The 12,995-nt window shown below is 40.5% G+C and overlaps 1 protein-coding gene across 1 annotated transcript in view; it reads right to left on the bottom strand.

Moving 5' to 3' along the window:
- Positions 1-12,995, bottom strand: part of itih3a.1 (inter-alpha-trypsin inhibitor heavy chain 3a, tandem duplicate 1) — a 69,938-nt gene that overhangs the window by 54,671 nt on the left and 2,272 nt on the right. Inside the window, exons 3-9 of the mRNA XM_048547817.2 lie at positions 9,748-9,777; positions 9,256-9,422; positions 5,875-5,979; positions 2,357-2,519; positions 2,142-2,252; positions 1,932-2,060; positions 1,737-1,853 (exon numbers count right to left, since the gene is read on the bottom strand). Of these exons, the coding sequence (XP_048403774.1) occupies positions 1,737-1,853; positions 1,932-2,060; positions 2,142-2,252; positions 2,357-2,519; positions 5,875-5,979; positions 9,256-9,422; positions 9,748-9,777 (822 nt within the window). The remainder of the gene's footprint in view (positions 1-1,736; positions 1,854-1,931; positions 2,061-2,141; positions 2,253-2,356; positions 2,520-5,874; positions 5,980-9,255; positions 9,423-9,747; positions 9,778-12,995) is intronic.

Here is a 12,995-nt window from a genome sequence, read left to right as displayed (position 1 = left end):
GCTGTCCCTGTGTTCAAATCTCATGTTACATTATTGAACGGTAGAGTAGACTCAAGGGGTCAAGTGGCCCATTCTCATTCCCTATTCATGCATTTGTATCATATTTTGATGCGCAGTGACAACAATATCAGTAAGCAGTGATGCAAGTACAGTTTTTTTAACTTACACAATGCAAAACAGACAGTTAAAAGCACCTAAATCCTTCACTTTTAATTTAAATATTCAAATATGAAATTTGAATGACAGTATAAAATAGAAACTAACATGTGATAAACAGACTTTTAAAAATGTTTGTCTTTGAAAGTATGTGGAATGTTTTAATTTCTTTGGAGAAATTTGAAATTCAGCAAAGATAAAAGCGACTGCTTGCTTAGCATCAGTTATGTAGTTAGCACACTCTTAAAAATGCAGTTGCAACTCATTGAGCAAGATTTGAAATTTTCGAAGGTTTCTGCAGTGAAATTAAGTGTTCTTATTGTGGCTCCATGCTTCATGAATGATATGGAAGTTGCAGTTTTGTGAACCTCTAGAGTGTATCCAGTGGAGGAGGTTAGTCTCAACTGACAACAGTTTCTGGGTTTCCATGTTATTCTGAGCATATGCAGAAGGTGCTGTCAGTGTCAGTTGACTAACCATGGCAAACATTGACAGTTTTACACACCAAGATTTGATTGATTGTCGCCTGTTAGATAGGATTTGTCTCTTTTTTACACTTTCTTTAAATGTACTTCTGACCAAGCTTTTGGCTAAGTACAATAATATTATCTTATCTGCTGGCTCTCTGTCACTCATGCTTTGTAATTGTTAGTTGTTAACTGACTACAGTTAGAGGCTGTAGTAATTGTAATGATGTCAGCCAGGTAGATGTCATGGAATATAAGTTCCCTAACTGGGGTTGCTCATTTGGTCCAATCAGGGAGCTCTGACTGACAGATAAGAACAGGATTGTTGGACATCCTGTTCACTCTGAGAGCTGGCTCTGAGGGAGCTGAATCAGTGTTAAGGACTCTGCACATATAAATAAAGGGGGTCTTGGTGATGAGATATCAGCCTCTGTGAGGTTATTTCAGAGGAACTATAAGATTACTAACTGAGGTTGTAATTACACTGATAAATAGGGAATTTTGATACATCCTAATTTTGAAAAAATAGTAAAATAACCACAGAGCTACTTTAAGTTAAAAGAAACCAAAATAAACATTAATACAGATGTCTTCCTGGATTAAAAGCAAACAGAACATAACATTTATTTGTACTTTCAATTGCTGGTGTTAGCATTTGGTATACAAATTTAAGAGTAGATAATTGGCCTGGTTGAAGAACGATCCATTCTATATGATCCTACATTTTGAGAAGGTTGCTGAAGAACAATGGTCTTCGTATATTACAACCATGACTGACATTAATATTAATTGGTTGTAAGACACCCTGTGGCTGTGAACTCTGAAATGTCATTGAAAGCTTTGTCGCTTGTGTTGCAATGGTAGTGTCCTACCTCTGAGCAAGGAAGTCTGATTTCAAGTTTTTCCTGCTCCAAAGATACATAATAACATATTTGAACAAGTTAATTACAAAATATCTATAGTTGCACATTTCTTTTTCTTCCTCATGTTGGTAAATGTGTGAATCAAATTACTCTTTCATTTCGCTGCTTCTTTAAGTAAGGTTTAGGAACGAAAGATATTAGGAATGATAGAGATTTTCATTCTTCAGCCTACATCAAAAGCTTTGCTTACCTGCCGCATTTTAGTGCCTGACATAGATCCACTGTGGTCAATTACAAAGATGACATTTTTAGGGATTCTGGTTAGATTTGCAGGAGCAAAATGGTGGACAAAATATCCATTTATAATCTGCAAAAGAATGTAATGTTAATAAATCAGAGTAAAGAGTCCAATGAGATGTCTAATTTAAATATAATGTTCAATTACCTGAACAGTGCCGGCAGACAGGTCTCTATGGACATCGTACTCTATGATGAAGTCTCCATCCAGAATAGTCTCATCACAGTCAGGACATTTGCGCTGTTGCTCAAGAGTTGGTTTAAAGGAAATATGGCCCTGAATGAAGCAGTGGTGCAGTCAATTTTTGCAGTGACTGTTTAACTAAAGATTTTTTTTTAAGTAATGGCACATACCTACCTTTGTTGCAGTCAGTGTCTTTTTCACAATTGAAGTCAGATTATTTGGCAAGAATTTTGCATCAAAATCCAGAAAGGCAATGCCTTGTGGCTCAAAGACATGTACATCAATCTGGAAACAGCAATTCAAAATGTAAAAGAATGTAATTGTTGTTAAATAGGAAATAATAACCACAGTTAAAATATATTAATTATGTTACTATTTTAGAAATATACCTGAAAATGTTTGACAAGCTGCTTGGGTTTTACTCTGATTTGCATTTCATATTTCCCCAGATGTCGTTTTAACAATTCTTCATAAGTTAGTTCAAAGGTGACTTTTTTTGTTGGTCCAATATTCACTGACACTTTGAACTTCTCCATTTTTCTTCCAGACGCTCTTTGGAAATCATGAAAAATAACACAATTTAAAAATTGCTGTTACCTACATGGAAGATAATGGATCTATTACATACCTGTTACATATTGAGGTAGAATTTTAAAAAATCTTCTTATCATATTACTGTTGCTTTGTGACAATCACATCATTACAATGAGGGATGCATAAAAATTATCCCATTTTGAATGAGGCATAGGCAAGGCTTGCAAGATGTACAAGGATGATGCCAGGGTTGGGGGGTTTGAGCTGTAGGGAGAGGATGAATAGGCTGGGGCTATTTTCCTTGGAGTGTCATAGGCTGAGGGATGACTTTACAGAAGTTTATAAAAATAACATGCATAAGGTGAATGGTCAAGGTCTTTACCCCAGGGTAGGGGAGTCCAAAACTAGAGGGCAAAGGTTTAAAGTGAGAGGGGAAAGATTTATAAGGGACCTGGAGGGCAATGTTTTCATGCAGAGGGTGATGAGTGTGTGGTATATAACATAGAACGCAGAAAAGTACAGCACAGTATAGGCCCTTCGGCCCACGGTGTTGTCTCATGGAATAACCCTAATCCAAAATTAACATAACCTAACCTACATTCCCTCAATTTACTGCTGTCCATGTGCATGTCCGGCAGTCGCTTAAATGTCACCAATGACTCTGCTTCCACGACTACCACTGGCAAAGCATTCCATGCGCTCACAACTCTCTGGGTGAAGAACCTCCTTTTGACATCTCCTCTATACCTTCCTCCTAACACCTTAAAACTATGACCCCTCGTGGCAGTCATATTCCTCTAAACCCTTCAATTCTGCCCTAGGGAAAAGTCTCTGGCTATCGACTCTATCCATGCCTCTCATTACCTTGTACACCTCGATCAGGTCTACTCTATTCCTCCTTCTCTCCAGAGAGAAAAGTCCGAGCTCAGTCAACCTCTCCTTGTAAGACAAACCCTTCAGTCCAGGCAGCATCCTGGTAAACCTCCTTTGCACCCTCTCCAAAGCCTCCACATCTTTCCTATAATAGGGCAACCAGAACTGGACACAATATTCCAAGTGTGATCTCATCAGGATTTTGTATAACTGCAGCAAAACCTCACGGCTCTTAAACTTTGATCCCCCTGTTAATGAAAGCCAAAACACCATAAGCTTTCTTAACAACCTTATCCACTTGGGTGGCAACTTCGAGGGAGCTATGCACTTGAACATCAAGATCCCGCTGTTCCTCCACACTGCCGAGAATCCTGTCTTTAAATCTATATTCAGCATTTAAGTTCGACCTTCCAAAATGCATCACTTCGCATTTATCCAGGTTGAACTCCATCTGCCATTTCTCAGCCCAGCTCTGCATACTGTCATGGGAACTGCTATGGGAAGTGGTGGAGGCTGGTACAATTACAAAATTTAAAAGGAGTGGTATTTGAAATTGAAGGGTTTAGAGGAATATGGGCCAAATGCTGGCAAGGGGGACTAGATTAATTTAGGATATCTGCTCAGTATGGCCGAGTTGGACTGAAGGGCCTGTTTCCATGCTGTACATCCCTATGACTCTATGACTTAGGACATCCTCAAGCATTCTCAGTCTCTGAAATGCTTTAGAATTGTATTCACTGTTGTAAACATAGCCAGCATCCAATTTGTATACCATAAGGTCTGACAAAGAAAGGGTAATCTGCCTGAAATGTTGATCGAAGGAATTGAAGAGGATCATAGAAAATATGATCAGGGTATAGTTCAGGTTCAGTTCACAGTGTATGAATTACTCAAGTAGGTCACCACTTTGTGGTTAATACCCTCCATTCATCGTTCTGTTTGTAATCAGAGTTTAATGACTAATTTATTTATGGAAATATCTCAGCAAAAGATTTAATTGTTTGATCCGGGCATTACTTGTAATGTTCATAACACGCACATGTTATTTTTTTTCCAGAGGTAAGGTATTTCTACAGAAGCTATGCCTTCAACATTCCAGTATTTTGAGAAATGAACAGCTGGTTATGCTTTCCTTGTATCAATCTCATATGAGGTTACTGCTTCCTAAACTGTACCACTGCTCCGTCACCTTGCCCAGAAATAGTTATGATACACAATGTGAATGGAGATCTGACATTATGGATCTCTGCCCACCGTTCCAATAGAATCTTCTTGATCTGCCCCTTTAAATTTATTTGATACAAACAGTAAAACTGTGTTGTTCGGCATGAATTATATACTTGTCAGGAGCTATTTAAAAAGTTGGAGTGCTTCTGTGAACATGCAACCAACCTCTATGTGTTGACGTCCAGTATGGGAAAGTTGAAATATTGTAATCTTACACTTTCTGAAATTTCATTCCCAGTGTACTTCCTGCTGGGCTCACAACAGTATTGGAGAATTTCGAAAGAATATGAGTGCATAAATGAATTAGCCAGACGTATTGAATATTGCCTTGGTAAGAAATGATGATAAATGGGCAAGTGATTGTATATTGGAAGTGGGAGTGTGGCACAGCCCACTAGAATTTCATACATTTATTCTTATTTCTTGTAGATGACATCAGTCCTGTCCATGGCAGGGAGTGGATCTTTAGTTCGTACATGAACACCAAGTGGCTACTAAAGACATGACCAATACTCACTCATCTCAATCCACATGGACAGGGAGAACCACCACTTTGACTGCTCATAGAATCCCTATGGTGTGAAAACAGGCCCTTTGGCCCAATAAGTCCACACGAAACTTCAGAGCATCCCACCAAGATCCACCTCACAACCCACTTAACCTACACCTCCGTGAACACTACAGGCAATTTAGCATGGCCAATCCACCTAAACTGCACATCTTTGGACTGTGGGAGGACCTGGAGGAAACCCACAAAGAAACAGCAAGAATGTACAGACTCCACACAGACAGCCACCCGAGGCTGGAATTGAACCCGGGTCCCTCATGCTGTGAGGCGACAGTGCTAACCACTTAGCCACCGTGCCGCCCAACTGGGACAACACCAAGATCCTGAGACAGGCTAGGCAGGGACAAGCACGAGAATTCCTGGCAACATGGCACTCCACGAAGCAGGCTATTAATAAGCAGATTTAACTCGACCCATATACATTGCGCAACGGAAGAAACCCGGAAGTGAGGCAATCCATCGCAATGGACCCCAGAGTTTAAAAACCAGGCAGGAAAACACACCGACGCTTCATCAGAGGCTGCACAGATGATGTTACCAAGCACGGTAATGAAACTTCTGCGGAACAACAAACCAGCTCGGCGAGCCAACCAACATCAACACCCACAACCCAAGCTACAGATCTACTCCAAAACCTTAGAAACATGGGGAATAAACAAATGAAAAATGGACATCATTAGTTAAATACTAAGAAATTGTTCTTACTTTACAAGTCCTGCAGTCTGTCCACGTGAAACTGCTCGTTGGTACTGTTGCTGAGCAACTTCTTTCTCTTTTACAGCTCCCACATGAGTCACTCCATCTAGAGTCCTACAGAGAGAGAAAAACACACGGGTCGAACTCATTATTTTTATCTCATATATCCTCCACTGGTTTCTTCTTTTAATCCATTATTTTAAGAATATTTATTCCGTTAAAGAAGGAATATATTCTCTAATATGCTTATTAATTATTATGCTACACCTTAAGACATATTGGTACACCCAGCAAGGTGATCCTAAAAAAACTGAGTAAATGCTGTACAATGAATACAAAAAGAAAGAGTGGAGGTTTGTCTCACATATAGAATCGAGGAGATCTCTAAAGCGAGCAGATTAAAAGGCCCTGGGCAGACGAATATTGGAGATGGAGAGAAAAGAGGATAGATTTCAAAAACAGGGAAGGGTAAATCCTAGAGGCCTTGGAGATACAAATATCTTGGAGTTACGTAACAAACTGAAAGAAAAATCATCATTTTAAGGGCACAACAAAATTAGAAGGAAGTTTGGAATGACACTTGGGAGGCATAAAGTAGTGAGAAAAAAAATCCATGGAAGAGACAATTTCAAGAGCATGGGATGTATAGCAGAGGAGTCAACATCAGTTGCAAAACTCTAAAAAAAAATTAACAAAGAATACGTGAAGAAGTATTCTATTCTGGATCAGATAGGATTAGCAGCTCATATTTAAAATCAAACAAATTGCAATCAAATGCCAGTTCCTATGAAAGATTTACATTTCCACTTGTGTGGCATTTCAGCAGGAGAGTATATCGTAAGGAAAAATTTCACCATTTGCCAATGTGTTCCAAAAATAGTGTAGACAAGCACAATTCAATAATTCAATTTCATGTTGTAAACTGACTTTGTAGTAATATCATAATGAGGTGTGGTGACCCTCAGGTTAAGCCAGCACCGTTGTCTCTATAATATGAGAACAGCCCGGTTGTCCTCTATGGATATGTTGGCTTTACCTTTTTAATGATATAAAATACAAACTATTAATCTTTAAATCTCATTGTCAAGACTTAAAAACAGGGCATTAAGTGGCTTCAAATGGCTATACAAGACAAAGTGACTTGAATATTAAAATTCATCTGGAATGCATAGCTCCCAGTAAAGCCTTCAAATGTCTCTGGAGATGAGGATTGTCAACTACAGTACAAATATGGATTGAAACCTCCCCCGCTTCCTGTTTCAAATGATGATAGGGAACTCCGGCAATGGACTACAAAAACTCTTTTAAAAACACATTGTCCCCAGTGTGTCAACAGCAAAGATTGACACATATAACCTCACCTCCTATGAGAAATCCTAATTATACACTTGTATCTGTTGCTACAGAAAGCAATAACATCATGAAGAAACATCTAATAACATTAAGTAATATCCAGTAACATCAAGAAGAAGAACTCTATATCTTTGGAAGTGGTGTACCTGGTTCTGCAAAAGGGATCAGCCCTGAGAGAAAACCAACTGCAAGTCAAGATCTTTTAACATGTGAAATTTGCCCCATACAACTGACTCTGGAAAAACAACCAACTCAACATATAATGCCTTAACTGCAGAATTATGATTGTTTTTCACTTCCACCTAGCCTGACCCTGTGCCTTGTACTGTTTGCTTGAATGTTAGTGTGTGTGTCAATGTCGGGATAGTTTGTTTTAAGGAAGTTTCATATTTCAGTGAAATGAAATTTAACAAATGAACTCCAAAGAGATCTGTTAGATATGTTCTTCATAGTTTTAATGTGGGTCCAAGTGTGTATTGAATTGGGAAAAGAAAAATCTATTTAAAAGGTCAAAACTGTTGTACCAATCGCAGTGAATGAAAACAGAGAACTTTATTCAGCTGCTTGGACTTGGCTATAGCAATATTTGCCATTTCATCATTGAATTTGTTGCACAATTACACCTTTTGCCAATATGTTTCAAAATTAGTGCAGACCAGTAGTCTACACTTTGAGGCAGACTTAAAAAACAGACTATGGCTTCATTAGATACCAAACTGTCCCAGTTCCTATTTGATCACAGGACCATCCCTCATGTAACTACAGGGGTAGTTCCAGCAGAGTTTAATGGGCAGAACACTGCACCAGATTAAATCTGATCTTCCCAGAACGGGGTGGGGTGGGGGGGGGGGGGGGGGTGGTTGTGGATGAAACGGCATCAAGAATGCCAATGCCGGACACAAGATGCCGCTAAGACAGAGAGACACTTTGCTTCAGGGACCAAGTGGTTTAGAAGCTACGGGAATGACATTGCATGGGTAAGAGGTATGGTTGACGTGAAGTCAGGTCCAGTGACATATAAAGTTTGGGTAGTTGCGACGGACCAGAACAAGCGTGCAGACCATATGAAAATTGCAAATTTGCAAATGGTGCATCAGCAAATTGTGCCTGGCCCCTTTACTGCCTTTCTGACTGTACTGGAACCTTTGGGTTCACCGTCTCCATCAAACTTTGAAGATATCTTGGAGTCAGAGATGGACAGGGCAGATGTCACTGCCTCAATACCTTTTCCGCCTGAAGGGGAGAATGACTGTCTTCTGAGATGCTCTGAGTGCATGGGGTGAGCTACTGTACATTTCATGAAACCCGTAACAGGGGTAGAGTTGGAAGAACATGACCCAGCTCTAAAACACTCCAGGAGGAGCTAGAAAAATAAAGAATTGGCCTGTGTCCTCGGACTTCGCGAGGGGGGTGGTGTGATGGCAGGGATGTAGTGATTGTAACGAGGTTAGCCAAGTGGACTTCATAGAGTATGTGTTCCCTGATTAAGGTTGCTGATCTGATCCAACTGGGGAGCCCTGTATGACAGAGAAGAAGGGGAGTGTCAGACATCGTGTTTATCTGAGAGCTGGCTCTGAGGGAGTTGGATCAGTGTCAAGGACTCTCCATGTGTAAATAAAGGGTTACTTGGTGATGGGATACTTGCCTCTGTGGAGCTATTTTAGCCCAGAGTGCTTATGCCAGCTCACCATGACAGCAAATCAGTACTGCTTTCCCTCTGAAATGTTAAATATACTTACTTCTCCACAGATTGCCTGACCTGTCGAGTGTTTCTGATTATTCATTGTAATTTCCTTGATTTTATATTTCATGCCTCTATTTATAAAGTGTTTTAATTTTATTGATGACATTGCCCTTCTTTAAGCAAAACAAAATTAGTTTGTGGATGTAGAATCATGTAGTTTTTTTTTAAACCTTTAACTTTATACACAATACATATATAAAATGTGACACTGTGCAAACAAACTTTCACACTGCAAAAATGGGTTAGGTAATCCTAATTAATTACTTTGACTGAAAAATGTAATTGATACTCACATGCTGAAGTTGGTAATAAATGCCGTTTTGGGTAGTTCCACTTCAAAGAAAGCTTCCCTTGATTCATTGGCTCGATTCACTACCCGGCTGATTACCATGTTGTGAGCAAATCGAGATGTGACTTTGCAATCAATCTTCATACTATAAATTTCAAGGTCCCGTTCAGGCTGAAGGAGATTAAGGAGTATTATATCAAGAAGAAATGATTGAAGCAAGAAACTAGAAAGATCCAACCTAAATTAAATCTGTGCTTTTATTGTTCCTGTGGAACAATGAAGCATTTACAATTCTTTCTTGAATTGGTCATAGTGTACAAATTGCATCGTCAAATACATTTTACAAATTTGCAGCTTCAATAAATCAAAGCAAAGTCAATCATACCATTTGCAGAGACAGAAAAGTATCCAATGTAATTGATAAAAAAAATCACGCAGCATATTAAAATGAATGCAAATTCTTGCTGAAATAAACAGTCAGAGAAATCAAGCTTACTTTTTTGCCATGTTCACCAATGCTTCTTTTCTGTTGCCAATCAAAAAAGGACAAACACATCAATGTTACAAAATGCATCAGTTATGTACACAACTTAAACAAGCCAATGGAATTACAGAAGAAACTGAATTAAAGTACAAATTACATGTTTGGTATTTATAAATATGAAGTATAAAAAGCGCTGTACAGATTTCCTCTTTTCAAAGGTAGAATATTGTTGGCATGACATTTGGATGGGGGGCTGTTAGTTAGTCATTACTGGAGAGAACTGTAATAAATTGAGGACAGTAATGAATTTAAGAATGGTAAATAATTTGCAAATGAAATTCAACATAGATAAATGTGAGGTAGTAAATTTTGGGTGGAAGAATAGGAAGATCTGATTACTTGAAAGGTGTACATTTGGTGTGGGGGGGGCACATCAAGGAACAAAACAATCATGGTGTGGTCAACTAAAGGCTGCAGTGCAGTTTAGAAAGTTCATCACAATATGGACAAGCACAAGCCTTTATTTAAGAGAGGAAAATATTTATAATTAAGGAAATGCTAAAGGTAAAGTCACTTACTGGACCATAGGGCTGCTCTCCCATTCAAGAGCATTAAAGCCACTGCGGTGGGTTTAACCTGATGATCATAATGCTTCAGGTGAGGGGAGACTTCACAGTAACTACAACCAGTGCAAAGATTGAACCCATGCTGTTGATATTATTCTGCATTTTAAACCAGCTGTCCAGCCAAATGAGGCCTAAACCTGTGTTACTTTACTTAGATAATAAAGTGTGGAGCTGGATGAACACAGCAGGCCAAGCAGCATCTCAGGAGCACAAAAGCTGACGTTTCGGGCCTAGACACTTCATCAGAGAGGGGGATGGGGTGAGGGTTCTGGAATAAATAGGGAGAGAGGGGGAGGTGGACCGAAGATGGAGAGAAAAGAAGATAGGTGGAGAGGAGAGTACAGGTGGGGAGGTAGGGAGGGGATAGGTCAGTCCATGGAAGACGGACAGGTCAAGAAGGTGGGATGAGGTTAGTAGGTAGGAGATGGAGGTGCGGCTTGGGGTGGGAGGAAGGGATGGGTGAGAGGAAGAACAGGTTAGGGAGGCAGAGACAGGCTGGGCTGGTTTTGGGATGCAGTGGGTGGAGGGGAAGAGCTGGGCTGGTTGTGTGGTGCAGTGGGGGGAGGGGACGAACTGGGCTGGTTTTGGGATGCGGTGGGGGAAGGGGAGATTTTGAAGCTGGTGAAGTCCACATTGATACCATTGGGCTGCAGGGTTCCCAAGTGCCACTTCCCCCCACTTCCTACAGACAAAGGGGGTGGCCATGGGCACCCGCATGGGCCTCAGCAATGCCTGCCTCTTTGCAGGTGACGTGGAACAGTCCCTCTTCCGCACCTACACAGGCCCCAAACCCCACCAGCCCAGCCTGTCTCTGCCTCCCTAACCTGTTCTTCCTCTCACCCATCCCTTCCTCCCATCTCAAGCCGCACCTCCATCTCCTACCTACTAACCTCATCCCACCTCCTTGACCTGTCCATCTTCCCTGGACTGACCTATCCCCTCCCTACCTCCCCACCTATACTCTCCTCTCCACCTATCTTCTTTTCTCTCCATCTTCGATCCGCCTCCTCCTCTCTCCCTATTTATTCCAGAACCCTCACCCCATCCCCCTCTCTGATGAAGTGTCTAGGCCTGAAACGTCTGCTTTTGTGCTCCTGAGATGCTGCTTGGCCTGCTGTGTTCATCCAGCTTCACATTTTATTGTCTTGGATTCTCTAGCAGCTGCAGTTCCCATTATGACTTAAGCTTTACTTCGACCACATGTAGAGTACTGCATATAGTTCTGATTACAAAAAAGATGGCGAGGAGCAAGGGAGGTTGCAGAGATTTGCAGGGATGATACCAGAATGCATAGGTATACATGTCAGGAAAGAATTAATAGACTGACTTTCTTTTTCCTCGTGAAAAGGTGTAGTGTGATCAAATAGAGCTTGTTAAAATTGAGTGATTTTGATTGAATGGGTATAGGGAGAATGTTTCTCCTATTGAAGGAAGGCATAACTAGAGGCAATCAGTACAAGATTCTTATGAAGAAATCAAACAGGGAATTCAGAAAAATTCCTTTCCCCAGAGAATGTGGAACTCACTGTGACAGTGAATGGTTCAAGCATATAATATTTATTTAAGGAAAAACTAGACCAACATATGAAGGAGAAAGATAGAGTTATAAATTTAGAACAGGCAATATGGGGGGGAGGTATAAGTGGAGCATAAACATCAAAATACGCACGTTGGGTGAAAGGCCTTTTTGTATGCCCTATCTCCCACATAATGTATATCAGGTCTTGATGTGATCAAATGGTGATGTTGCAACAGTTTATCAGTAGTTGCATCTTGATAGTTGAGAATCTAATTCTAAAAAAGTAACCTGTTTGATTAAAATTAATGAATAGCAATAGATGCTGCTGTGCATTCAGCGACATAACTTTGTGAATGAACAGTTATACCTCATGAATTCAAATAGAGGCCAATTTTCCACTGCAGTGTAAGAATATATTCAAATCTGATTAATTAGAATGTAATAAGTCGTGACCCCCAAAGTGGCTTGTTCAGCTGGGGGTATGATTCCCATTTTGGGTGAGAGGTCCCAGATTCACTCTTGGAGGAGGCCCTCTTAGGGCACAATGGTGGCAACACTACCCTACCCCTGCACAAGGAGGTTTAGAACATAGAACATAGAACATTACAGCACAGTACAGGCCCTTCAGCCCTCGATGTTGTGCTGACCTGCCATACCGATCTCAAGCCCATCTGACCTACACTATTCCATGTACGTCCATATGCTTATCCAATGACGACTTAAATGTACCTAAAGTTGGCGAATCTACTACCATTGCAGGCAAAGCGTTCCATTCCCTTACTACTCTCTGAGTAAAGAAACTACCTCTGACATCTGTCCTATATCTTTCACCCCTCAATTTAAAGCTATGCCCCCTCGTGTTCGCCGTCACCATCCTAGGAAAAAGGCTCTCCCTATCCACCCTATCTAACCCTCTGATTATTTTATATGTTTCAATTAAGTCACCTCTCAACCTTCTTCTCTCTAACAAAAACAGCCTCAAGTCCCTCAGCCTTTCCTCGTAAGACCTTCCCTCCATACCAGGCAAAATCCTAGTAAATCTCCCCTGCACCCTTTCCAAAGCTTCCACATCCTTCTTATAATGCGGTGACCAGAACTGTACACAATACTCCAAG

This window comes from Stegostoma tigrinum, chromosome 11 (assembly GCF_030684315.1).
Source record: "Stegostoma tigrinum isolate sSteTig4 chromosome 11, sSteTig4.hap1, whole genome shotgun sequence".
Classification (NCBI taxonomy): Eukaryota; Metazoa; Chordata; class Chondrichthyes; order Orectolobiformes; family Stegostomatidae; genus Stegostoma; species Stegostoma tigrinum.
The sequence above is the reverse complement of the archived record's forward strand: the minus strand, read 5'-3'. Positions and strand labels throughout refer to the sequence as shown.